This window comes from Hipposideros armiger, unplaced genomic scaffold, assembly GCF_001890085.2.
Source record: "Hipposideros armiger isolate ML-2016 unplaced genomic scaffold, ASM189008v1 scaffold_691, whole genome shotgun sequence".
Lineage (NCBI taxonomy): Eukaryota > Metazoa > Chordata > Mammalia > Chiroptera > Hipposideridae > Hipposideros > Hipposideros armiger.
In genome coordinates this window covers 595,716-623,211 of record NW_017732041.1, presented here as the reverse complement: position 1 = coordinate 623,211, position 27,496 = coordinate 595,716, and the positions used below count along the sequence as shown (strand labels likewise).

At 35.6% G+C, this 27,496-nt stretch overlaps 1 protein-coding gene across 3 annotated transcripts in view; it reads right to left on the bottom strand.

The window, feature by feature from the left end:
* The window catches only part of SYT1 (synaptotagmin 1), a 550,863-nt gene that overhangs the window by 209,329 nt on the left and 314,038 nt on the right, over positions 1-27,496 (bottom strand). For all 3 annotated transcript variants that reach the window (XM_019626840.1, XM_019626838.1, XM_019626837.1), the window contains one exon: positions 10,427-10,609. In XM_019626840.1, coding sequence (XP_019482385.1) covers positions 10,427-10,592 — 166 coding nt within the window. In that variant the 5' untranslated portion in view covers positions 10,593-10,609. The remainder of the gene's footprint in view (positions 1-10,426; positions 10,610-27,496) is intronic.

The window sequence follows — 27,496 nt, the reverse complement described above, 5'->3', positions numbered from 1 at the left end:
CTCTCTCTCTCTCTCTCTCTCTTTAAATTGAGATATAATTGACATATATGTGTACTAGTAGTTTCAGGTATATAACATAATGATTTGATATTTGTACATATTGCAAAATAATCACCACAATAAGTCTCATAAACATCCATCACCATGTATAGTTACAATTTTTTTCTTATGATGAGAACTTTTAAGATCTACTCTCTTGGCAACTTTCAAATATACCATATAGTATTAACTATAGGCAACGTGTTCTACATTATATATCCAGGACTTATTTTTTTGAAACTGGATGTTTGTACCTTTTGACCCCTTCACCCATTTCACCCACTCCCCCACCCCTTGCTGCTGGCAACCACCAATCTATTTTCTGTATCTGTGAGTGGAAGCCCTTTTCTTAATAATAAATAAGCAATGTGATTATTGAGTTAAAGGGGAATAATAATTCTGCCTATGATGAGTCAAATTTTGTGCTGGGACTGGAGACACAAACATAAAAAAGACAGCCTCTGGGCCTCTGGTCTCATGGACATTGGTTAATACTAAGAGAGAAAAAAATAAGCAATATAAACATACATAAAGTAGAGACTTACTACAGAGGCAGAATTACTGATTAATAAATTAGGAGGTTGGTAGCATGAGAAGCTGTTAAAAAAAGAGGAAAGTTCTGAAGGATAACTAGAAATTGTCCCACTTGACCAATGAGAAATTTCAGGCAGAGGAGAAAGTTTGTATGAAGACTGGGAAGCATGGGATACTTTGGATAATAAATTCAGTAACTCCTAGAGTTCCTGTCCAGCTGACGCAAACGGCGTGAGGGCAAACAGTTGCACATGAGGCAGGAACTTACATAAGAACCATATCCAATCACCTCATCAACAGCCATCGATGTCTTGCTAATACATTTTAATTTAGAGATCCTGCAGGCAGAAGAATGCTGAGTCTGTCATGCTATGGAGTCCTAGAAACAAGTTGAAATTATGTGCTTTGGTTTAGTTCCTAACCATGGCATGCCCAGCTTAGCATGTAGCAGATGCTGCATAAATAGACACTGGGAGCCTGAACTGTGACTATGGCCAATATTATATATTCCAGACATTGTTTTAAGCATTTTATATATATTAATACTTTCCTGTTTACACCTTCCCAGAGGTAGGTTACTATTATGATCCTTATTTTACAGAGAGATTAAAAGATTTGCCCAAGGTCATACAACAGTAATGGCATGAGGATTAGTAACACAGCATTCTGTACAAAGTGTTAACACTTCAGGGTTACTGAAGTACACCAAAGAATGTAGGGAATAATAGTTACATGATTGTAGTAGCAATGTTTTTTTAATACACTGTAATAGTTTACTGATTTTAAAGAATCTTTTCCAAGCCCTTATGAAAAGAAAATGATTACAATAAAATTTTACTTTCAAGCCATGGAACAATATAACTCAGTCAGTTAAAGTATATTATCCTGAGATCCTGGATCTTTTTTATAATAAGTTTCTGTGGACAGGTGCACACTACTTTCAGTAAATGGTATATCTATTAGTCAAATATGTTTCTATTATTTGTAGTACTATTGCCTCCCCCCGCTTTTTTCATTTTAACTCATATATGTAAAAACCTTGAAAGAGAAAAGAAAAAGGGAGGGGGTTAAAGTGGTTTTGACATTTCTCCAGGACGGAAGTTTCAATGAGGCGTTGCTTGGTGAGGAAACCTTTAAATGGGTCAATATCTTTTGAATCTTTGTTTTATAGTTTATTTAAGTCACTTAAAAGGCAGTCTGGTGAGGCATGACTCAGAAGGCATCAAATTTATTATAGTATTCTCATCAATGAAAATGAAAACAAAGAAAAACAAGGCTGAATGCTAAAAACATGAGGGTGCATCACATAAGTTCCCTCCAGTTTCCGCTTCTAAATTCTTTATCCAATTTAATAGAAACTAACCCAACAGGTCAGCAATGCAATAAAAGATCTATATAGTTATTAGAGAGAGGAGAAAGCAGGAGTGTCTCAGCTTCTCTCATTCTGTTCTCTTTATAGATTTGCATTTGTAGTCAGACTTCCCTTAGTGAAAATGTAGCTTGTATTTTGACATGCAATTGCTATGTGGTAAAGAACAGAGGTTTAAAGCTATTTTAAAATATGTTTATATATCTGTATAACATGTCTGCATGGTAACTCCTGAGCTATTTGTAATATATGTCCAAAATATGGTTCACCCCCTTATTTTTCTCAGGTGTATTTACTTAATATCTTTGGAAATGCTAATGGAAGGTAGCGAAATAAGGTTTAGAAACTTCCCTGAATCTTAATTCCCTTGGTGGCTTTATGTGCTTACCGTTACTCTGTGTTACCAATGCTTGAAAAGTTTATAAAATCTCTCAACACTAGTTCATTTTAAAGGCATGAATTTCTTGGGGGAATTTTCTGCATAATAGCCTTCTAAGAGAGAAACCAAATTCAAGGACGCATTTAAACAAACTTCCTGAAATACAACATCAGTGGTATATAGTTTTTGTGAGGTTTCCTTGTTGAATATGGGATGTTTTCACATTGTGCACTTGTTCTTTAAAATCAGTATTACCCACAATGCCCCAGTTTATAACAAATATTTTATAACTCTTTTACTCTGAGTATAAATAATGATAATACAACATACCTACATATATGTTTCACAAATCAATAAAATGTGCTAACTATAAGAAGAAAGTAATTTATAATGAAATAATTCATATTTCAGTATAAAAATCTTCAGGCACAATTCTACAAGAAGACAATGAAGTAGTCAAATGCTTGCAACTGCCAAAAGGGGTGCTTGGATTTAGAGAAGTAAGACAAGCAGAAGATTTTCAAAAAGTAAGGAGAAAATGAAAGGTCAGAGGTTAGATGCACATTAGAAGAAAAGCTAGAATATTCAGTTGATATTAGAGCCATGCAAAAACACTTTGTGTGTATATGATAAAGGGTTTTATATTCAGATAATTATAGCATGTTCTATGGAGATTTTGAAATTTGTGCAGAATGAGGGGGCAGTTTTCATGATTCGAAACTGTCTCATATGTTGCAAGATGTGTAGGTCCCTGGGTCCATGGCTTCTACATGCCAGTAGCTGTCCCTTAAGCCCATATTGTAGCACACTGAAATTGGCCCAGTGAGTAGTCACATAATATAGGGGGCAGTGCCAACTCTAATAAGAACCAAGCTGTCTTCCTGCCATAGGATTAAGTTTTTAGTGGTAGCTCTTAAAACACACACACACACACACACACACACACACACACACACACACACAGTATTCACACATACAAGTATTTCCTATATTGTAAATCAGAATTAAACTTACAATGGAGATGAAATAAATAAACTAAAATAAAATGGAATAGATGTTTATGGAATGTAAGCATGAATCACCTCATTGTGCTGTGATGAATTGCACCCTTATCTCTAAGTGTCCTTGTCCCACATACACTCCTTCAGCATTGCATTGATGAAATCACTCAATATTGTTAAGCTCTGAATTGCTCTGAAAATAATACATCAGTACTGTCACTTTTTTCTTAAAGATATTTCAATTTCGTAGAGGTTAACAAGGAATGATAGCACTTAACATTTTTGCCAATGCTTTGCTTTTCTATTTATTTATTTATTTATTTATCATTAGTTTCATGTGTACAGAACAATACAATAGTTATCTTTTTCACTGCCAATGCTTTTCTGAAGTGAGAAGAATTGAGTCAACAGATGAGAGCTAAAGCCCAGTTATAGGCAGAGTTCATTTATACAATGAAACAAAATGTAACTATTAGTACTTAGGTAGTAATGTGTTCTTCACAGGACAATCTACCAGAGTAAGTGAGTGCAACCAAAGAAATGCAAAACCATAAAGTGAATAAATAAGTACTTGTGTTTAAAACCAGATAATGCAATGAGAAACTCTGAATTAGTATTAAATTTGTGTGCTAAGTATTCAGTCATTTAAAACAAATATCAAAGATGAATATGAAAGATCAACCAGTATCTCTGAAGAGACACATAGAACTGAACAGTTTCAAGTCAGTTGTGATTAGGAATAGTGGAGGTCATTTGCAGCCTCTGTGATGTCCTGTTAAGGCATAATCATAAAACTGCAAAATTTTTCCTGACACACCCTGCACCTACAACCTTGTACTTCCCTGGACAAGTCACTTACTATACTAAGCCTCAGCTTTCTTATCTAAAAAAATGGGGGTAATAATTGTTCTCATCTAGTAGAATTTTTACAAGGCCAAATGGAGATTGATTTTACAGAAAGCACACATACTTCCATGCTAAGTGCTCAATTAACATTGATGACCATTACAATAATTATTGTTATCCACATGCTATCGATTACTGTATGGTCCTAATGGTTCTTTTAATATATTTCTTAAAATTATCTTTTTGAATTAACATTATGTTTGTGACATTACCATGTAGCCATGACATGGCATACAATTACATTATGTTCATCCTGCAGTTACATGAGGGAAATCAAAGCTACTGGACTGCATTTTTGCTCCTCAGTGAATATTTGCTTGTGCCATATGTAACCAACTATATTGCTACTGGTTGTTGAGTTTCACTGGCTGTTGCTATGAGAGAGTACACTGATATAGCTACTTTTCAGGCAAGTACTTTTCAACTTTGTTCCATACAGCCAAGTGTCTTTAGAGCTGTTGATGCAAGTGTCTGGGGAGGGTGAATGAGGGACACTGAACTCACCTCAGCAGCTCTGATTTGTTTTATATAGTTTTCTTTTTTCTATTTGAACAAAGGGATCCTTGGCTAAAAAGGTGTTAAAACTATTGCTTTCTAGGTCAGTTTCTCCAAGCATGGCACAAGAATCACAGTGTTTGTTTGGTACGATGATATATTTGTAAAATGGTAATATCTATATAGTTGTATCTAGTATGATGTCAGATACTTCCAAGTATGGGAGATACAAAGACATGTAAGAAATTGTTCTTGCCTCTGAGGAATTTACAGTTCAGTGAGAAAGGCAGGCAAAACAATTAAAAAACAACAATACACCCAAACCAGATAACCAAGGTATTTAATGAAGATCTTTGAAAGGTTGGAGGAAGACTCAAATATTTGTGCTTTAGGAAATGATGGAACTTCTCATTCAAGTGATAACACTTAAACTGGTTCTTGAATGAAAAAGAACGGTTTAGGGTTAAGGAGGAAGGGGTCCAGGAAGAGAGCGAAGCATGAGAAAAAACATTGAAGTGAATGTGTTGGCTGGTTTTGAGAGGTTTTATTGGGTGGAGAATTAACAGGACTTAAATGAATGCAGGTATAGAATTGGAGGTGAAATATACCAGGGGGACAAGGATGATAGTGAGATTTCTTAATAGGATGGCTGGCTGGGTGAATATAAGTGCCCAGGGAGAGCATGTGGAATAAAAACGGAAGAGGATTAAAAATGGAACCCTGTTGGGCCAGCCGAGTGGCTCATTGGTTAAGACTTGGCTTGGGAGCATGGGCTCTGAGCAGTGGGGCTGCTGGTTCGAATCCCACATGAGCCAGTGACACTGCCCTCTACAGCTAAGATGGTGAACAACAGCTCAACCTGGAGCTGGGCTGCCGGGGGTGGCTAGCGACAGCATAAGGGCTGCAGTGGCCATAAGCTGCCGTGAGCGGCCGGCAGCCAGCGTGAGCGGCAGCAGTGTGAGCTGCCGTGAGCCGCTGTGAGCAGCCGTCCAATGGCTGGAGACCCATCTGCTTCACCCAGGAAGAGTGCAATGATCACAGTACTAACATGGGCCAGTGAAGCGACGTCTTCCACAACTAGACTGAAGAACAAAAGGACAGCAACTTGTCTGTTCCCCTTCCCTGATTCCCCAATGCTGTTTCCCTCCCCGAATTCTCCAATAAATTCTTTAAAAAAAAGGAACCCCGTAAATAAGGACCTCTGCTGCTCAAGGGAAGAAAAGACAATGAAAACAGAGGACTAGTCAATAAGAATGAGGAGGAAATGAGAGTCCTGGAAATCAAGAGGTTGCAGGTATTGACTGACAGTGACAACGAAGCAGAAATATAAGACCGAAAGAAGGTTGATAATGACCCTCATAATTATGCATCAAGAAGTACCTGATGACTTAGTTAAAACAATTTTAACAGTACTTGAAGGATGAAAATTTGAGTGGAAGGAGCTGAGTTAATGGGAGTTGAAGAAACAGATGTCAGGATCTAGGTTATGGTTTTCAGTGTCTTTGGTGTAGATGTGAAGGAGGAAAAGAGAATGGTTATTGACAGAAGGTAAGGTAAGGAGAAGAAAAATTTAGAGAATGAAAGAGAAAAACTGACATTTCTTAAGCACGTAGTGTGCATGGAATTTCATCAGATATGTGAACCTTGAGTATGTGTTTGGGCTAAAAGGAATGACAGAGTAAGAAAATGAAATTGCATGATTTTTTTTTTAAAGGGAAATTAGAGGGGATGATGGGAAGAGGAAACACCAAGAAGGTGTTTTTCCTAGATAAGGCATTGTTGGAATGGGTTTAAAAAATGAGATGCATATATATTTGGCTGTAAAAATTCTGGAACTTTCTTAATTTGGGTGTCTGACCTGAATAGAGAGTTTTTATAAAATAGAAATAGACTTGTTAAAAATGACAGCTTGAGTTTAATAACAGCTACCATTTATAGAATGCTTACTCTGTGCCAGACACTCTGCTAAGCACTTTATATGCATTTTATACAACGAGCCTATGATGGAGATATTATTTTCATCCCCATTTTATACTGGAAGAAACTGATACACAGAAAGATTAAGCAACATTCCCAAGGTCACAGAGCTAGTATGAAGTAGAGCTAAGATTTGAACCCATGTGGTCTGTGACTAGAGCTTGTGTTTTTAATCCCTGCATTAAACTGTCTATCCAGTAGTATTTCTGCAGGAATTACGCAATTACTCTTAGCCCACTTGCTCTTATTCTAGACTGAGAGTTGGGTTCTGGCTATTTGGTTTTCTGCTATGCTTCAGGAAAGGTTCAGTCTACTTCAAGAAGCTCATAAATATCAAAACCTTAATCACAGCTATTTGGATGACACGAGTTCATGCTTTACAAACCAACCATGGCCCTAGTCATATTAAAATCAAAGTTGCAAAATAAAGAACCATTCTGAGAAAGCTTGTCTGCTTCATTTAGATAACAGTGTGCAGAATGAATTGAAAGATAAAAATGCTCAGCATTTGCCATTTCCTTTTTCCTTTTTTATTTTAAGCCCCATGGTGTTATGGATGATATCATCAGGCAATTTGGTCTGAATACATTCCATGCTGGACTGCGCCGATTACCCAACTAATGACATGCACACTCATTGCCATTGTGACACTGCTCTTCTCACAAGTGGGAATTTCAAGTGACAGACTAAAGCTGTTTGCTATCAATTTTGCAAAAAACACATCTGCCAGATAGCCAAGATTTAGTTCAGAGACTGAAATCGATTAATATTCTAATTTGTTACCTGTCATTAGCGTCAGACTATATTATGCCAAGTCAAAAGTGATAACCTTTATATAACATATGCTCCTAAAGGAATTTGATTTTGGGGATGTTTTTTGTTTGTTTAGTGTTGCTCCCTGTGTTTAAATTCCATTAGAAATTTCAATTACACTGGCAGTAAACATTGTAGTGGATTAAAAATGAAAGTGTGAAATATTTAGTTACACATTTTTAATAAAACTATATGGCTATATTTATGATATAAGAGCTTTTTCAAACACTTATTTACCATACATTTAAAAAAATTTAGGTAATTCATGTCATTTTCCCTATTAAATCAAGGAGAGAGCTAGCTAGCAACATTATTTCTACGTTATAGCTATTACCCAGATCCTCTGACATTCTATTTTTTTAGGTTGCTGGTCAAAAGCAAATCTCCATGGAGGAGAAAACTGATTACCTTGTCTGATTTCCAGTGCCCACGAAAGGGACACAGGGATGGGACAATGGCTTGGGAAAGAATGAAATGAGGTTAGCCAAAAGAAAGAAGGGCAATTTTTGTAGATATTTTTTTCCAGACGATTGAACAGGAAGGGAAATATAAAGTAATCATACCTGGCTCTAAGTGGCAAAGGCTAAAACATGGCTGTCACTATAAATATGGAAACAACTTGCTTTTCCAGTGTGAATGACACAGTCAAGCATTGAAAACATGTGTTCCTTAGTATTAGAAATTAAGAATTTTTAATATTCTTTAACTTTTCAGCACCTTAAAGCCTTAGAGTTTAAGAGGGGTGGCTCAAGATATGTTAAATTGACATTCATTCATTTATTCATTCATTCAACAAACAGATATTGAATGTCTCACATATATTATATCCCAGGCACCACCACAAATATAACTATGCATAGAACAGACCCACCTTTTTGCCCTCAAAGAGCTTACATTATTTTGGAAGGAGCCCAAATGATTTAAAAACAAATAATAAAACACATAGTATTGCAAATGGTGCTAAGTAGTAATGGTGAGAAATAAAAAAGCAAGGGGGAGGACAGGAAATGCTGGCAAAGACAGGGCAGGATAAATAGGCCAGAGTTTTAAATAGCATGGTTGGGAAGTTCTAATTAAGAAGATAACATTTAGGCAAAGGCCTCAAGTACATGAGAGAATGGGTTACGTGGATACCTGGGGACCATTCAGTCCCATCATTTTCCATGTCTCTCATATTGTTTGCTCTTACAGAGGAGGAGATGGTCTTGAAGACAAGGCAGAATATGCATTTCGTTTGGTGTTATTCATTGATGTCTCTGCTTCCCTATAACACATTTCTTCTAAAGCAAACAGTTTAATAAAATATTCAGGTGAGAGTTTGCCCCCTTAATAGATGCATTTGGTTTCTGCCATGTAGTTATGAGCTCAAACGCACATCAAAATACCCAGGTCAGTCCATCAGCTCAGCAGGAGAGCAAGGCAGAGAACTGGAGCCTGCATTTCCTATTCTAGGGCTCTATCTATTGGGCCATCTCCATCTCCACTAGGGTATGGGCCTTCTTACTGAGAACGGTCATTACTGACAACTGTGCTAAGTGTGTCTCTCAGGTGAACACGAATGTGTTAAAAGTGGACAGAGAGATCAATAAGTGATTAATTACTTGAGGGATAAGAAGTGGGTTCCTTCTATTTTTTTCATTCAGTTTCTCACTATCCTCAGAGAATAATTCTCTCTCAAATTTTATAAATCTCTCATCTGGATTATTCCAACAGCTAGCTTTATCTTCTGCCCATGCTCCTCCAAGCACATTTCAACACAATATCAAGGGTGATTTTGAAGAAAAACCTAAGTCAGATCCTGGCACTCCTCTGCTCAAATCCCTCCAAAGGCATTTTATCTCACTCAGGGTAAAATCCAAGTTCCTTAGAGCAAGCCCCGATGCCTCTTGTGACATGGCCTCTGCTGCAATCCAGAGTCATCTTCTGCCCTCTCCCTCTCATTCTTTCAATGTAAGGCACACAGAGCTCATGATGTTCCAGGAAGATTCTTGCCTGAGGGACTTGGTCTGTATTTCCCAGGTTTGTTTGTTTGTTTATTTATTTTAATTTTTATAACTTCCTCCCCTTCTACCTCAGGGTTTCCTTACAAAGAAAATCAGCTCTTCATCATCCTAAATAATAAGAAGCTTCTACTCTCTAGCCTCTTTCATATCCCACTTATGCCCTTTTAGTTTTCATTATGTCATTTATCACTACATGATGTACTATACATATTTGACTCTTTATTGATTTATTGCTTATTTCCTCCACTAGAATATAAGCTTTGTGAGGGCTGTAACCTATTTTTCTAGCACCCAGGAAAGTGTTTAGTACACAATAATGTTCAAATCCAAAGGGACAAGAAAAAAAAAACAACCTGTAGTTTAAAATTTAAATAAATGCCGCTGCTTGAACTGAGTGCTACACTCATACAAATAAACTTAGGTACACATTATTTTTTTATTTCCTGATGACAACGAAGAAACATTTAAACACTAGGCAAAAGATTTGAAATATTAATAAATGAGTAAAAGAAAATCAAACTTGCAATTGAGAAAGTGCATTTTAGCTGTTGCTTAGGAATGATTTTTACAAAGTTTCATAAATACAAAACTAAAATATAGCACAAGCCATAAACATTAATATTCTTGAGAGACAGACACTAAAATATAAAAAAAGGACCCACTCACACTGAACACAAGATACAGATTTTTTTTTACAAACTGGATTCTGATTAATTAAGTATATTTAAAGGTATAATAAGAACATTCCATTTCCAAGAATATTCCAGTTTATTATTGGAACACTACCATTCCAATAATAAAAAAATTAAATGTATGTATATAGTATGTTCAGAGGAAGTCTGCCTTCTATCACGGGTAAGGTGATTTTCAACCATTTATTATTACTCAAGTAACAATCTGTAATACTCACGTGGAATTTTATGTAACTCATTCATGAACTTCTCCTTCAGCTTAGAAAAGGCGTCTTCCTTCCCTTCTCCAGGACTGGCTGGCTCTGTGGCATTATTTGGTACAACAGTAGCAACAGTAGTAACTGGCGGGGCTGCCAGGGCCTCATGATGACTCTCGCTCACCATTTTAGGTTCAGGTAAAACTGCGAAGGGAGGGAAACAAAAACCAGTAATTCAAAATGGCTTAACTGATCCCACATCAAAGATATACCAAAGAAGAAAAAAAACATCAGAGGGTGCACCTGCTCACTGGGTAAATAGTCTGTCATTAGCATATTACTTTATGTTGGTTCATAAAATATTTATGGAACCACAGTGGCGATACTTCCCCAGAAGGTAAGCCCAGACATACTTACTGAAAGCATTCTCTCTCAACAGTACTGCATAAACTGTCAGATCTATTCGTTATTTATGTAAGCAATTGTTTGCTGCGTAGATTTAACTTTATAATTTAAATCTGTATGAAACAATTGCTGACAACATACATGCTCTATACTCAAAACATTTTATATTCCCTAAAATTAAAAAAAAAGATGAAATATATTGGAAATGTTGATAAGTGATAACATACATTCAAAATGTTAGTGAATTTTGAAATGGTTATAAAGAATACTATTATAACACTGATAGTCTTAAGATGTTATTCTTGAATCTCATTTATTGAAGGTATGTTTTCCTCCCAGTCAATTTTTTGTTTGACATTTACTGTAAACAATACTCTGCTCAATAATTTACTTGTGTTGCTGGTGAATTTTTGAAACCACAGTGCATGTGGCATGATTGACTACATATACCAAGGCACTAATGATGAAACATGACTTGTCTAATTATTTCAGTTTATTTATTTTGAATGTATTATTGAATTATTAAATGAATTCATTCAATTGTTTTATCTCCAAAATGTTAAACAATCCTTAAAGTAGTCAATGAGAAAGTTGTTAGCTTAGAATACAGAAGCTTTGAATACAGAAAACATGAATTCAGGTCTTCTTCACAAGCTGAATTTTGACAAGGCATTTGACCTCAATTTATTTGCCTTTTGAAATATGAAGAACTGAAACCTACCTTGCCTAGATTTTTTCTTAGTACATGTGAAGTGCTCTATAAACATAAGGGAGGTATTCTATTTTTCCATTTTTATTTTTTTATTTTTTTTTTTAAGCTGAGCCATCCTGCTACCTGTTGGCAGCTCAATCAGTGGCTGCTCAGCTCAGACTGGAAATTGAACCGCTGTTGCTCAGAGCTCAAACTCTTGAGCAAGCTCTTAACCAACTGAGCCACTCGGCCGGCCCAACCAGGGAGGTGTTCTAAAGCGGTGTAATTGAAGTCATATTCTCCAGTCTGCACATATTCTGGACTTTAATGATTTTACTGTGTGACTGAAGATTTCAGGCTGTGCTGGTGAGAAAGTAAAGATGACTTTGGGCAGAAAGAGATAAATATAAACAAGCCTGGGCATAAGCGACTTCATGGTCTCAGCAGGAAGGTTGATGGGCCCATAAAGCCCTTTTGATTTGCAATGAAATAGAAATAACCAGCAAATAAAGGATTTTTATAGAATTCAAACATTTTGTGAATTAAATATGCATACTTATCTGTTTAGTGGAAGTACAATTGAAAGAAGAATAGTCTTAAATGTACGGGGTTATTATTAAAATCTTAATCAAAATCCAGAGATTTTGGATCTTCTGGATGGAGGTGATGGCCGAGACTACTATGAATACATAGATAATCAATTTTATTTTATGATAGTTCTCTTTTTTTAAGCTTTAAATTTTCCATGAGTAGCTATAATATATACCCAAAGGGTAGAATCAGACAGATATGGGTTCAGGTCTCCATTCTTCAGTTTCTTCATTTGTAACATGAGAATAATACAAAATACATAAGGTCTTAATGAATATGAAATGAGATAATCTATGCAAAGAACTTAGCACTCTAGCATGTAAGTTTGTTCCATCTATTGATTAGTCGATTAATGAATCAATTGATCCCTCCCTCCCTTGCTCCCTCATAGAACTTGGCAGTCCAGAATTTTCCATATTGTGGGGAAAATTTTATTTTTTTCCAACTCAAGGTCACTTTCCAGAAGGTTTTCCTGATTTTTCTGATTGTTTCGCTTAGGATCTTGTCTCCATGCAAAAACATGAAGTACTGTTTGCACTGTTGGCATAACTTATATGAAACTGTCGATGATAACTTTTATATTTCATTGGAGTCAGCAAGACTAAAATTACACAAACCCATACATATGTATGAAATATTAGTATGTATGTATTCAAAAAACGAATTGGTTCCTCTGCTGTAAGAATCACCAGATATGATAGGCATTATTACTTATCTCCACAGGACAGTTGAGGATATTTGAGGAATTATAGTTTCCTATGGGATTTAAAGGAAATGATGTGTTAGATACAACTAGCTAAATACAACAGTGCCATCATTAAATTAAAGGCACATTGTCTGTGTTTGAGCTCAATTTTTGTCACATTCTGGAAGTAGGTATTGTGGCTGGTCACCCAGACTGGTGTTTTTAGCTACCACCTCCAAGTGGGGGTACTACCTCCACATTGTTTGTAGCTTTTGTGCACACCAATGGTTGGGTCCTTGCCACTTGGGCTGCTAACTATTTTCATGTTATCTCAGCTTATTTGGAATATTAAATATTTCAACATATGAGATGAAGGATCTAAAAGGCTGTAGGAAAAATAAGACTTTCATTAAATAGAGTCAACATTTCGTAAATGCACTTGCAGTTTACTCAGTATTTTTTTTTTAAGGAAGCAAAGAATGTTTTTATAGTTTCCCAAAACAATCCTTTCAGTCATAGTGTATGCTTAAAAAAAAAAAAAGGTAAAAGTTATATACTTTAGTTCTTATTTACTAATGATATTATCCCTACCATTTCTGATTTTTAAAACAAAATCAACAAAAGATTGTAAGAAATATATTGACATGCTCCTTCTACTTAATGTTTACCACTGTGAAATTTTAAAAAGTATTTCATAAAATACAAAAATATAATGGGCGATTAAGGATCTAATATACTGACAAAGAAAGACTAACTGATTGCTTAATATTTCATTTTTATTTCTTTATATTTTGAAAGATAATATTGTTTGTAAGTAGCAAAACTAAGGATAGTTGCATGACTTGAAAATTCATATTTATGGATATAAGATGCTTATCAAGAAGCATCTTTTTTTATTTGTACATAGAAAAAGTAGCTAAGTATTCAGTCCTAAGGTGATGACTTTATATTCTCTTATGTACTTTAGTGCATGTGGCATTGTTCACTTATTCAGAAAAAATTTTATGTTCTACTCAAGTCTTGATAAAATAACAGCCAACAGTTATTGAGTGCCTGGTTTGAGTTATTGAGAAGTGGTTTAAATATATGAAATCATATAGTTCTCATACCACTCCTATGAGATAAGTATAATTATATCTTGTTTTACGGGTGAGAAAACTAAGACATACAGAGGTTACAGATGTTATGCAACTGGTTCAAAGTCATATAGTAGTAATTAGAATGCAATGTGTCTTAGCCACTGTAGAATAAGAAGCTTACACACTATGAGACAAGTATCTAATAAAATTATTTTTTTGAAAGAGTTTTTAACTACAACCCCAAAACTTCAGCAGCTACCTTTAAGAAGTACATTTTATATTGTGCTCCATTATAATACTCTCTCCACATATATATTATATATGGAATGAAAATTTCACATAAAAACACTTGCCCTTACTATGTGTGAATTAGTTTGATATATTCAATTTTATTCTTTTTCACTAAAAAATTCTAATTGTATCTCCAAATTGTGTATATTAGTTTCACAATCCACTAATAATTTGAGACCTGTGGTTTAGAAAACCACTGTAATAAGGGACATGCTAAGATACTATGCTACCAAATGGGGCTAATAAAAACTAAAGATGCCATTTATTAAGAACCTACTATGTGCCAAAATGTTGTCATTGATATTTAAGTATAATATCCTCAGTTCTCATTAAGGTAATGAGAAAAAGTAATTCTGTCTTATTTTAGAGGAGAAATTGGGATGTGGAGAGGTTAAGTGATTTGCTCTATACTGATTTAGCCTCACCAAGGGGTCCTTCGGCTGGCTTACTCTCATAATAACATTTAAGGATTATTAAACAATTAAATCAGTACTGGCAAGGTATTTATGCTCTTCTTTTGAATTGGTTTACCAGTAAATGGAAAATACAAGTCATCTTACTAATGGAAAACAGATTTCTTAGTTTTAGAGGTATAGTCATTTAGTTCAAGTGGAAGGTAGTATCCTGGAATATGCCAAGAGAAATATTGAATAGAAAAATAAATTCCCATTTAGAAGAAAGTTTAGTGCAAAGGACATGAGCAAACAATTCTCAAAGAAAAAGAAAAGTTTAATTTCACAAAGAGTTAAAGAGCTGGACATTAAAATAACAGATGAATGGATTAATTTGAAAATATAGCTAAGTATAGATATGAAGGTGAGGGTACAAAAAACTGGGGAACTGGGGAATATCATAGATTTGAAAAATATTTTATAGAGGCCAAAGTATAGAACATATCAAAAGCTGTAGAAGCTCTCATTCTTTTTCTAGAAACTCACAATAGAGAATTAACCGTAGGTACACAAACAATTTAATATAAGGATGTTAACAGTAACTTATTTATAATATTAGAAGACCAGAAACTGCCTACCAAGGTGACTTCTTAAATTATGGTAATCTGTAAAATGCTATTAAAATAATCTTAGAGGTAAATATTTGCAAACCTGGAAATACAGTAGGGTGTTAGATGAAAAATACAAGTTATGAAACATTATATAACATATATCCAAATTCTGTAAATAAAATCTTTTGTATAAAGAGCTTGGAAAGGTATATTTAGAAATGTTATTCTTGTAGTAGCATAGTCACTTTCTCCTCCATATCTGTACATTGTTAGTATATTATAAACCTGAATTATTTTAAATTATACAAAGAAAAAAAATCTTTAACACTGCTTTGCTTTGAGAAAACTGGATTTTGCAAAAAGAGCTTAATTTCCTAAGGGCAGATTTAAAAAAAAATACTTTAAAATGTAATGTAAGCTAAATTGCAAGAACGAGTGATTCAGCTATGTTTGTTTGCTATATTTAGCAAATATAATATGCAAAATGGTCACTGATTAAAACACAATGTAGAAAAAATATTAAGGTATTTTAAAGGTTAATACTTTTTGGTTTAAAATGAGGAAAATCAGGATTTTGGTTGCCATAACAACTTCTCTCCATTTCTTATATTTATTCTACTTAGTAGGACTTTAATTATGTCTATGTCCAGGTCCACAAATTGATAAAGATTTCTTGGATTATATAGTGAGATAGTCTACCATACTGAATAAACATAATGATTTCTGGGGAAATCACTATTTCCATCTCTATTTAAGTATTGTATTTTGTAATAGTATGCAAAATTAAAGAGCAAAAAAGAGAGGTTCAAAGAAATAGTGAAAAAATTATTACTAAAAAAATATTCTAATGCAGAAATGCCTGAAACTGGAAATAACTTTTGGAGTAATTTTTATAAAGTGTCTGGGAGATAATATGGAATGTGCTAGAATGCATTTTTGAGGTGGAGGGCAGAATGTAGTGATTTTAGTCCATCAAAATTTCCTTTGATCTTCTGTAGGTGTAGGTGGAAACCATAAGACACCAAGTGCATCCTTCCCTTCCTTTCAGGAATGAGGCTTTCAGTTTCAGGGAGTGCTACCCACTGACAATTCACAGACATGGAATCTTTCTAAAGAATCACCCTGGGCTAAAGAAAACTGCCTTGCCTGAGGCTAAACTCACTTCCTCAGGGACATTCCACAGCCAATGACTGGTGGATGCTGGTATAAAGGCCAGGCCCCCTGCCTCAAATTGATTCACTTCTGACGGATCTTGGTGAATCACCTAATGCTTGTAACAGCATCTCAGTTCAGCAACTCTCTTTGCCCAAACCTGCTTCATCCACTCCCTTCCATCGAAAGCATACCTCTGACTCAGAGCTGTTTCCCAGAGAATCCCACGTATGACACCCACTCTGAGAAACTTTTGGGAAAAAATGAGCCACCGTCAAATGTTTCCTTCAAATTCTTGCCAAACCCAAGGATCCTTAGGCAGTTAAGTGTAGCACCATTATCACAATCTTCTACAAGTTTGCAGATGTTTGAATGTCAGGCTTGAGGCGTAGCTTCTTCCCAGTTTAGAGACTTTACCTTGGAATAAGTAAGAGGGAAGCCAGAGACTTATGTTCCCTGTCATGTCAGAAAAGCGCTGACTTCTGGCAATAGTGCAAATAAAATGGTTGGAAATGAAAGGTGGTTTTTCAGACGGTGGAATAAATGGAATCACAGCAGGTAACTCCTACCTTTATAAAACCATGAAATGCGCAGCCTTCTGTTTTTTTTTTCCCCCTTCTTCTCTTTTAAAAAATAGATCTGGGCACTTCCAGGTTTCTCCCATTTATCTAGTCACAAAAGTCTCCAAAGAGATGCAGGGAGAATTTTGCTCAGGAGTATGGTTTTCACGCAGTATCTCTCATAAATGCCTGTGTAAATTGACTACAAAGGGGCCTGCTTAGCTTTACTTGGGGAGAAGAATCAACATTCCTCCCAATCCTACAAATACCACACTACAAACGTGGATGAGGTGTAATACATTATTATTCTGGAGGTGTCTTTGGAAGAATGTCATGACAGAGAAAATATTGGACACTCACCGGCTGCGTTTTCTAAGAATTATTTATGTATGTATGATTGACGTACAGAAAGCTGTATATATTTAATATATACAATATATACATGTTGATGAGTTTGGGAATAAGCATACACCCATGAAATCATCACCACAGTCCCTAGTTCCTGGCTCCGTAGAAGGTGCTATGTGTGTCCCCTCTGCCTTTTAAACCTGTCTCTCTGCGGCCTCCTTCAGCCATATTGATTTTCCTTCTCCTATCTTTCTCTCTTCTCTCTGTTTCTTTCTCCTGCTCTCTGATCAAAATCCTCCTGCTCTTCTGATCTCTGTCTTTTATTTCGTTTCTTTATTTCATTTTTTATATATTTTCCTCTAAAGGGGGGTAACAATACTCTATTGTTAGGTCTCCTTTGGCATGTACTGGATACTTGATGAGTGTTACGTGTGTTTACTGAGACCTATACTGTGTAGAGTCAGTGGAAAAGAGAGTAACATGCCAATTCAACCATCAAGACAGCCCATGTGCTTCTCCTGGTTGCCTCTTCCTGCCATTATGGAAACTCAGATATGTCCCATCTATTGACATGAACAGTGGTAAAATACAATTCACAGTTATCTCCTTGACATAGTTAGACAACTGGGAACAGAACTCTCTGATCACCACAAAGCAGATGGGAAAGGATGAATAAGAAGTAGCAAATAGGTCCAGGCAGTAGGAAATTTGGCTTCAAATGGAATAAGTAGAGAGACGTGCTGATGAGAGGTGTTCAAAACAGCAGAATAGCTTCAAAGGCAAACGTTTGTATTAAAAACCAGAGATCAAACTTTTAAAATGGCATTTTACTAAATGAATGAATGAATGAATGAATGAATTAAATAAATAAATAAATAAATAAAGGTGAGCTACTCCTACTAGAGGTAGAAAAACTTTGGCTTACCATCTTCCAGTTTTTGTATTCTTAATATGAAATTATTTTCCATCTTTTTCTAATTCTCAATGTTTATCCCGTTCCATCCCTGTCTCTCCAAGACAAGCAAAACAAGTTCCTCAAGATTCATCTCCTTAATGGTAAAAGGGCACTGGTTCTAATAAGAGTTCAATTATTTTCTCATCTCACTCTAATTTTCATTGTTTAAAGAAAGAATAATGTTCTATGTCAAAAAGTATCATTACTACTCAGGTGTATTTCTGAGTTGGCCCACCTTGTTCCAAATCTTTGATCTTTTTTTTGTTTTGTTTTGTTTTTAAACTTCATTTCTTTTCTGAGGAGAGACAGAACTCACTCTGAGTCCTGCAGGTGGTGTGGGTGGGAGTTATACTTGAGGCGTGAACCCCAGTTCTTGCCCATCCACAGCTCCTTTCCAGTGAAGCTGTCTGGCTCACAGGCCCTCATGGCGAGAAAGAGTATGTAGATTGCATGACCACCTCGTATGGCCACAGTCACCGTGGATTTCAGGAGAAATGAGGACCTAATTCAATGACAGCTCACGTAGGTGCTGGCCTGAAGCCAGTGATACGCTTTGGCGTGAAAAGGTGAGTGAGGCCAATAAGAGTCTCTTATTCAGGAGTTTAAGCTATGGAATACTCTGCAAAAACTGAGGCATGGAGAAGAAACATGCTCATTGTCACATAGTTCGTAAGTGGTGGAGCCAGGATTCCAAACATGGGCGACCCCAGGGCTCACGCCTGTGATCACTATGCAATGCCATCCCTCCGGTTGTCCTGTTTCCTTTGGCCTGTTTTTCAGCTTTAAGTTGCTTATGTAGTAGCATCCTGCAAATACTAATATGATAGTGATCTGATACCTTATAATCAAGGAGGCATAATGAGAAGTAAAACCTATTGTGTAGGTTCACCAGGCCTGAGAGTTTCTGCAATATTTGAATTTATAGCCAGTGGTGGTGAATTCTGTTACTAACCTGCTCTGCATCCATAACTAGATGTACGTGGAAGAGGGAGAGAACTGACGATCTAGAGTGATGTGGGCCTCCTATTGTGTAGGCTTAGAAAAATGCCATGAGACTGACAGTGGAGTGATTCAAACATTCAACTGAATACTTGTTTCCCACAATACATTATTTCCTCATAATGTTACATCTCTGAAATGGGGATTGGCCTTATATTCCATGGCATCTTATTCTCACTGTCTACCAGGCCTGGGCATGCTCAACCTGCTTGTTATTCCCACTGATGCTCCAAATCATGTAACTGTTTTGCTGCATTAACTGATTTCAAGTTTTTTTCTCAAAATGCATCAGAAATCCACAAAAAAACAAAAAATTGATATTTTGACTATTTTATGCATTTAGTAATAACAATTTGAGCTGCTTTATATATAAATGACATTATTTTTATGTATAAAAATTTCCTATTATTGTTCATTCTTGAAAAACACAAAAATATATAAAAATGTACATCTGTTTTCCTAAACTTCCTTTCTGGAAGTTTCCGTCCACAATCAGCGGATGAAAAATATTCATTCAGATCCAAGTATATCCGACTGTTGTGGCAAAAGTGTTTTAAAGACAATTTGAGGAAGAGATCTAAATCGTGGTTGTGCTCTGAAGCTTTCTATTGTAAATTTATTCAATCAAAACTAGCAGAACGAGAGTCAAATAGTTTGAAAGATTTTGGAAGCAATAGTGGAGCAATGTTTAAAGAAATGCTTTATCCACAATCTTGATGGTACAAAGGAAAATAAATGGTGTGTAAAAGATGGACATCATCAATTCTGAGTTGAGAACAGATTTAAAAATCTTAAGAATGAATTAACCAATCTATTTTGTTTTATTTTCCTTTTCGTGTACGAGAGTGACAAAAATAAAATCTGTCTGAATAAGTTTGATGTTTCAATAAGTACAAAATAAAAATTCAAGTGATATGAAACCATTTTCGACATAGTTTGCAACATTTTTTCTTAGTGGTATATAAAATAATGGTGCATCTTTAATTAATGGTTCCTTAGAGTATATAAAACACAGATTTCCTACAGGGTGAAGATAAAATGTAAGCATTATTTATAAACAATGTATTATAAAGCAATAAAGGTTACAAAACTTTAAACAAATTGAGCTTTTTATTCTCAGAAGATCAATCACCTCAATTTATATTTAGCAATTGTTGTCAATATAAATTTCAGAAGAAATGACTAAAATAAAAAATGAATCCATAAGCCAAATGAAAACTATATTCATTGCTACCTCATTTTCCCCCTCAGACCTATAATATAGAGAATAAAAGAATGGAAACAAACAAACCATATCCAAGCCAAAACCTAATACTGAATTACTGTAAAAATGATACAGAAAATCAAGGTCTTAAAAAAACTGAAAATTTCACACCTATAGTAGGGAAACAAATCTTGACAATTACAACATAGAGCTGTTTCTAAAAGCACTTAATAATGAATTCAGAAATTTAATTGTTTTTCTAATCCATTTATTGTGCACCCATTTTTCTATTAATGAAATATTTTATCATGGCAGTTTCAAAAATTGTCATTTATTTTAAAAGTGCCACTCAATGAGTAACTTTTATAGCTTTAAAGAGCCTCCTAAGATTTTAGTAAGAATGGCAGGGCCATGATCAAGAAAAGATATTAAAATAGCCTTTTCAAATGAATTATAGAGATTTTAAGTGTATTTTATAGTGTTTTAGAAATGGTACAGTAAGGGTCAAACTCTCTTTTTTAAAATTTTTTGATAGAAAAGCTAGACACAATAACCTAGAGATGGAATTGAAATCTTGCATGGATCAATTTAACAAGTTTTCAGTAACAATGCTAACTGTGTACATATTAATTGAGGTTATTTCTCTTTAACTTTTGTATAGTAAGATGAAACTAGACACTTTTGGCAGTTATTAAAGAGATACAGCTTAGCTGGATCAAGCCAATTGGCTCTAAAAATGTTTTCTCTAGAAGCAATAGACAAATAATTTGGAATTCTCATTCTCCATTGCTTTGCTGAAACTCAGCTCTGAACTCTTGCTGTTTCTGAGCTGCAGGCACTTGAGAGAAAATCTAAGCTTGTGACTCAAAGCCCTCTTTTATCAAACTGTATTCAAGCTGTCATTGTGTTGTCACACAGAGAAGCAATCTATATGTGGTTCTGGTGGTGGTAAATAGGATGAAAAATTCTGCAATCTACATTAGAAATAGTATATTAATAAATAAAAGTAGTTAACATTTAATAAGCCCATACTATTAGGCAGACATTTTTATAAGAGCTTTAAACATACAAGCTCATTTAATGTTCACAAAATAAACCCCATGAGTTAGGCAATACTATTATCTCTCTCTTATAGATTGAAAAACTTGCCAAAGGTTGCACAGCTAGTAAGTGCTGGAGCAAGGATTTTGAGCAGAAACAGGCTAGCTCCAGGGCCCATGGAATTCTGCCTTGCTAATAAATGAATAGATAAATGTTGAACGAATGAATAAATTGTGTGACTACAATGTGTCCAAAGCGATACTAAGCACTTTGGATAAATTTCAAGTAGTTCATTCACCATCTGTATGCAGCCCCATGCATGCGGCTGCATACAGATGGTTAAAATCTAGTGTGATATATGCTCTAGTTGAAATAGTTATGGGCGACTGTACTGAGATAACATGCCACGTAGAAAACCACTGAGATTTAAAATATCTGAATATAGGTGGGCCTGAAGAGTAAGTTTATATGCTAAATATATCAGATACTAAGTATAAAAAGTGATTTGCCTTAATCTTCTTCCTGAAATCTACCTTCTATTGTGTGTTAATGAATTAATTTGGGGACATGAGACATGAATGAACAATATCCACAATTTACAAAATAATAATGAAATCACATGTCCGTTGCTTACCTAACAGCTGTTCCTTCCTTTTGATTTAAGAAAAGCCCTCAATTTTTTTCAGGCAACTACTGATCCTTATCCCCCACTCATACGTAAATCTTATTAGTCCATATATATATATATATATATATCAATCATAGTAATCCCATTGTTTTTGCCAGTGGTTGGTTCAGGCAAGGGCATAAGATCCAATTTGGGCCTGTTGTGATATAAGAGGAAGTCTGTTGAGTAACTTCTGGGAGAGTTTTTCTAACTCTTAAAAATATATGCACAGAAAGTAATGTCTCTTCTGCCAGTGGTGGTTGTGTTTGCATGTGGTACCTGGAACTGCGTGTAGTCATGGTGTGATCATGAGAAGCTAGTGAGAGAGAAGGCTGATGCTTTATGGATGACAGAGCTGAAAGCCGGAAGTTACATTACCCTCATGACGGTATTGAGCTGCTGTGTTTACCAACCCTAGGAACACTGCACTGTCTTTGGGGCTTCTCCCAATGGGAGATGGTACATTTTTTTCTTATGGTTTAATCTATTTTGTGTTGCATTTGCTATTGTTTGCAGCCAAAAGCTATTAGATGCAAACATGTACTTCATAATCTGATTTCCACAGTAACAAAAATAAAGTTTACTTTTTCTATAGCCTTATTTTTCTATGCTGTGCCAACTTGTCTTCTTGCTAATACCCTGTGTGCGTTGACCCCTAGTTTTTAATTCTCAATAAATTTAACACTCAATACATTTTTTCCTATTGAGAACAGGGCTGTATCTTCCTTACATCCTATAAATTATGGTGAAGATCATTACCTTGCATCCTATGGTGCTAAATAAATATGAATTGAATTGATTTGAAATATAAGAATATTGGTTTTGTGATTGGTTTCATCTTTCATCAAAGATCTGAAAGGTTTAGGTAAGGTTCCAATTTTGTAGCTTGTATTCAATTTGAATGCCCTACCTTCTAATGCATCTGTCATCAATCCAAGTGTGTGAGTGAGGGAACAGTGTACAATGATGCCTTGATCCACTTGGAGTACTTTAGAAGTAAATCAGAGGGTGTCAAAGGATTGGGAAGAATATTTGAAAGGCAGGTATTCTATTATGCCTATTATGTGGCATAGTCTCCAAGTGTTTCTTTGTGAGTTGCTTTCTTTTTGCTGCTTTTTCTTTGCTTTTGTTTCTTAATAAGACAGTTTATTTTCTATCTCTCCAACACATTGATCTTTTATAAAGTTAGGAATATATCCATGAAGAATTTTTCTTTCCTCTTGACAAGCCCAGGTAAGACAATTCAAGGAAGTGAACTTAAGAACAGATTTCCTATAGAATATCATTGAGTCACCATCTCACATTTAAGCATCATTGTGAAAAATACTTCTCTGATAAAAATCATTTGTGGTTTTTTAAAACTTTAATTTTGGCCAACAGTTGGACTTAATGTCATTTCTATCCCAGTGGTTCAATAATAGGACTGATGAACATACTGTAGTTTGCATTTTAGATCCTCAAAGAAAGAGTTCAGTGTGATAGGTTGAGAAGCACAATCCATTAATACCCTCTCATTTACATCATAAAAATAGGCATGCTGGCTTATGGACAGCAATATATGGAGCTAAATTGCTTTTTAATTTTATATTCCGTAATTACAAACACTATAATTTCATGTAAAGTCATTCTGTAACCAGTCCTCTCATCTTTTAGGCTTTTTTCCAAACTTATTTATCAATAATTTGATATTATGATATAGTAAAGGAAAACTGAAAAGTGATCTAAAGCACGGTGTGCCCAACTTCCTCTTTGAAAATTGTTAGATGACTTTAACCTCAAAATGCCATATTACCACAACTTTTTAATATTCTTAAGTAGAAATCATCTTAAACTTATTGTAAAGCAATATACATGGGGAAGGTTTGCAGTGTTCCCTATTGTGTAGGTCAAGGTCATTGATGATTAGAACCTCATTTGTTTCATCAGTTTGGTTATAAAATGTGATGTATTTGTTGGAAAAAATATTTATGTTTAGCCAATTTTTTTTTTCTTCCATGGCCCCTAGTATGCAACTTCTTTTCCTTAAAACGGGTAATAGCAATAGCTGAATTTCAATTAATATCCAACCGGCTAAGGACACATTTCAGAACGAGGGCACGCTACCACAAATTCATAGCTGACTATCATATTACAGACAAAGTAACACTTTTACTAAGATAAAAGTATACTGATAGCAGGAATAAAATATGAGCGATGATTCAATCAACTAAAAGTCATCCTGTATTATAGAAGGTGAAATACAGAATAAAATAGGAGATATGACTTAATATAGTTCTACTTGTTTACTGGAGATTTTATTTTTAGAGACCACTCAGGGGCTTTGCAATCAAACACAAAATCAATAGGGGGAATAGAAAAACCTCAAAACCAAAAGATTGTGTCAAAGTGGGACAAAAAAAAAAAAGAGAAAGAAGGTATTTTAGTAAAGCACTGCTAAAATTAATGAAGGAAAATTATAAAATCAAACAGGAATATGAGAGATTACTTAAAATCACAAAATTTTTAAGGCTAGATATAGAAAAAAGAGGCAAAATATAGATTTCCACTAGAAATATTGAAAGCTACAAAGGTACAAATAACAACATAGAATAATTCATAATGAAATGTAGGAATTAGGGTGTGAAAAAAAAAGATAAAACCCATCAAAGGGAGAGGAGACTTCCATGAGTGTGAGTGTTGCAATGAAAGGAGGCCCTTGCTGAGCACATGGGCGCTCTCAATGGCCAGCTTGACAGGGATCTCAGTTCTGACTCTTAGCTACAAAAGCATGAGTTGTGCCGCTTGCATTCTGATCTAGTGTTTATCATCTGTTAAAAGTATAATAATACACGACTTATACATTTATTATAAAATTAGATAATATGGTAATAAGCACATAGCCACCACTCAGTGGTAGTTGATAATTATTTTAATGCAGTGTTAATAATAATGATAATGATAATAATCTTCCTGTAGCTAATATATCCCTATTAAAGAGTTAGATGCAAGGAAATCCTCCTCTGATTTGTGGAGATTAATATAGAATTATTTGCCATGTAGATTTCTCTATTAGGAGGGAATGCACAGGTGAGAGAGACTGTGTCCAGGACCTAACAAATATTGGCATTCTGGTTTATATGTTAGTCTTGTGACCTGGTTAGGGTAAGTCATACCAAAAGATGACTTTCAAAACAATTTTCTGAGCCTATCACTTTGAAGGCCAGATCCTGAAACATGGACACCTTTTTCTGTCTTACCTTTTTACCACACCGCCTTCTGGTCCCGTAGCAATACCAATTAGGCTCAGAAAAAAATGAAAAAAATAATTCTGTTTCTTGATGGAGGGTGTTCATTTTTCTCTACTGAATAGGTTCTAAATACGTTTTCAGATTTATCAATTTTTAAACAAAATAGCAGCTACTACTGAAGGTATTTTTTGGGGGTTCTGTATAAAACAGGTTAGAATTTCGGAAGCTCTTTGGCTCTGGCAGTCTTTGCAGGACATTCAGAGGTATTCAACCATTTAGGAGCCCCAACTTCCAGGGCGTACATGGGGTTACCCTTTCTTAGCACTTAGTGGTTCCACTACAGCGGTAAGAACATCAGCCTGAAAACTATGAGGCTTCTAGAGGCTCTTATGGCTTCAGAAAAGAACAAGCTCTGAGAATCAGAAAGAGCCAGGAACAGATCTAAGGATGACTCCATGGAATGACTGGCTGATCTGCGTAGTAACACTCTGGTTGCAAAATACATTTCCTTGATTTTTTTTTAAAGATTTTATTGGAGAATTGTTGCTGTCCTTTTGTTCTTCAGTCTAGTTGTGGAGGACATTGCTTCATTGGCCCCTGTTGGTATTATCATTGCACTCTTCCTGGTTGAGGCAGATCGGTCGCTGGCCACTGGACGGCCGCTGATGGAGGCTCTTGGCAGCTCATGCCAGCTGCTGGCAGCTCATGGTAGCTTTACAGCAGCCCATTGCAGCCTCACTGCAGCCTACGCCGTGGCCAGCGACTCACGGCGGCCCAGCTCAAGGTCAAGCTGCTGTTCACCATCTTAGCTGTAGAGGGCGCAGCATCACTGGCCCTAATGTGGGATCCAAACTGAGGCCCTGCTGCTCAGAGCTGGCATCCCAAGCCAGCTCTTAACCAATGCACCACTAGGCCGGCTCCATTTACTTGATTTTTTTTTTTTTACCTTTTCAACTATTTGTACAGGCTGATGGTTCACCAATTAAATATTTATTGGACTTAACAAAAACATCTCCTTTAATAAATGCAGATATGACATAGGTTGGGGTCAGGTTATATTACTAAGTTATATGGACTGGGCCAGTAACATATCTAGACCAGTTACGTACTAGATAAGAGCATGGGCTCTGAAGGCAGAACATCTATGTTTGAATCTCATGTTGATAAATATTAGTGACTTGTATAGATTGTATAGATTTCTTCTAAATTGGGCACATCTCCTTTTTCAGTTAGTCCCTTCTCTGAATGGAACAATTGAGTGAGAGCTCGGTGTGCCTGGTTAGAGTGTGTTGATGAGCATGCATTCCTTCTATAATAGATGCCTGGGCAGGTAGTAATAAAAGGCTAGAAATTCCCTCGATTATTAAAGTAAGAAAGGCATTTCTCTGCAAGTGGCCTGTATTTTCTTTCTGGCAGAGGGGATAATCCTACTCTTCTTCTTCATACCCCTTTCAGATTCAGAGTGTCCTGTTTTGCTTCTCGTTTGGTATTAAACCTTTCCCAGAATCCTCTCCTCATTACTCAGAGTGCTTTCAGAGTGGCTCTTACTACATCACTGTAAATTAGAGCCAGTTGCCCAGCTGTGAGTAGGCAGTCCTCCATTAATAAATTACTCCAAGGCAATTACTCTTTAGGCAAAAGTTCTGATCAATTTGTTAGAATATTTAGGTCCAGCTGCGGGAAAATGGTACCTCTGGAGTACATTTTTTGCCAAGTACTTCTGGGTTGCAATTTTCTCAGATCTGGTGTTTTTATCAATTATTATAAAATGCTTTCACTCCTTTGGAAATATCTCAGAATTTCTGATTTGTTAAGGTACCCTTGCTTGCCCAGAGTTTTATGTGCTTCACCCCTTTCTTTTTGTATTTTTTTCTAGTATTTCAATAGCTTTTGGAAGGAGGTACAAATAATCCCTTGTGGTTAATAGACCATCAGGAACAGAAGTCCTGACTACATGCTCTTTTAATGAAAACATGTCATGCCCTCTTTTCTTTAATATTTAAAAGACTACTCTCCTTTATGCTGGAAAAGGGAAAAGATGAGGATTTTCATGAAATTTTACTGCATTTCTAGAATTCTATCATGGTTTTCTGCTGATGTAGCTATTTTGTCCACCAGCCTTTGAGCTCCTTGAGTTTTAGGTTAAGGTTTTATCATATTTGTATTTGCAGTACTCAGCACAATGTCTCAATC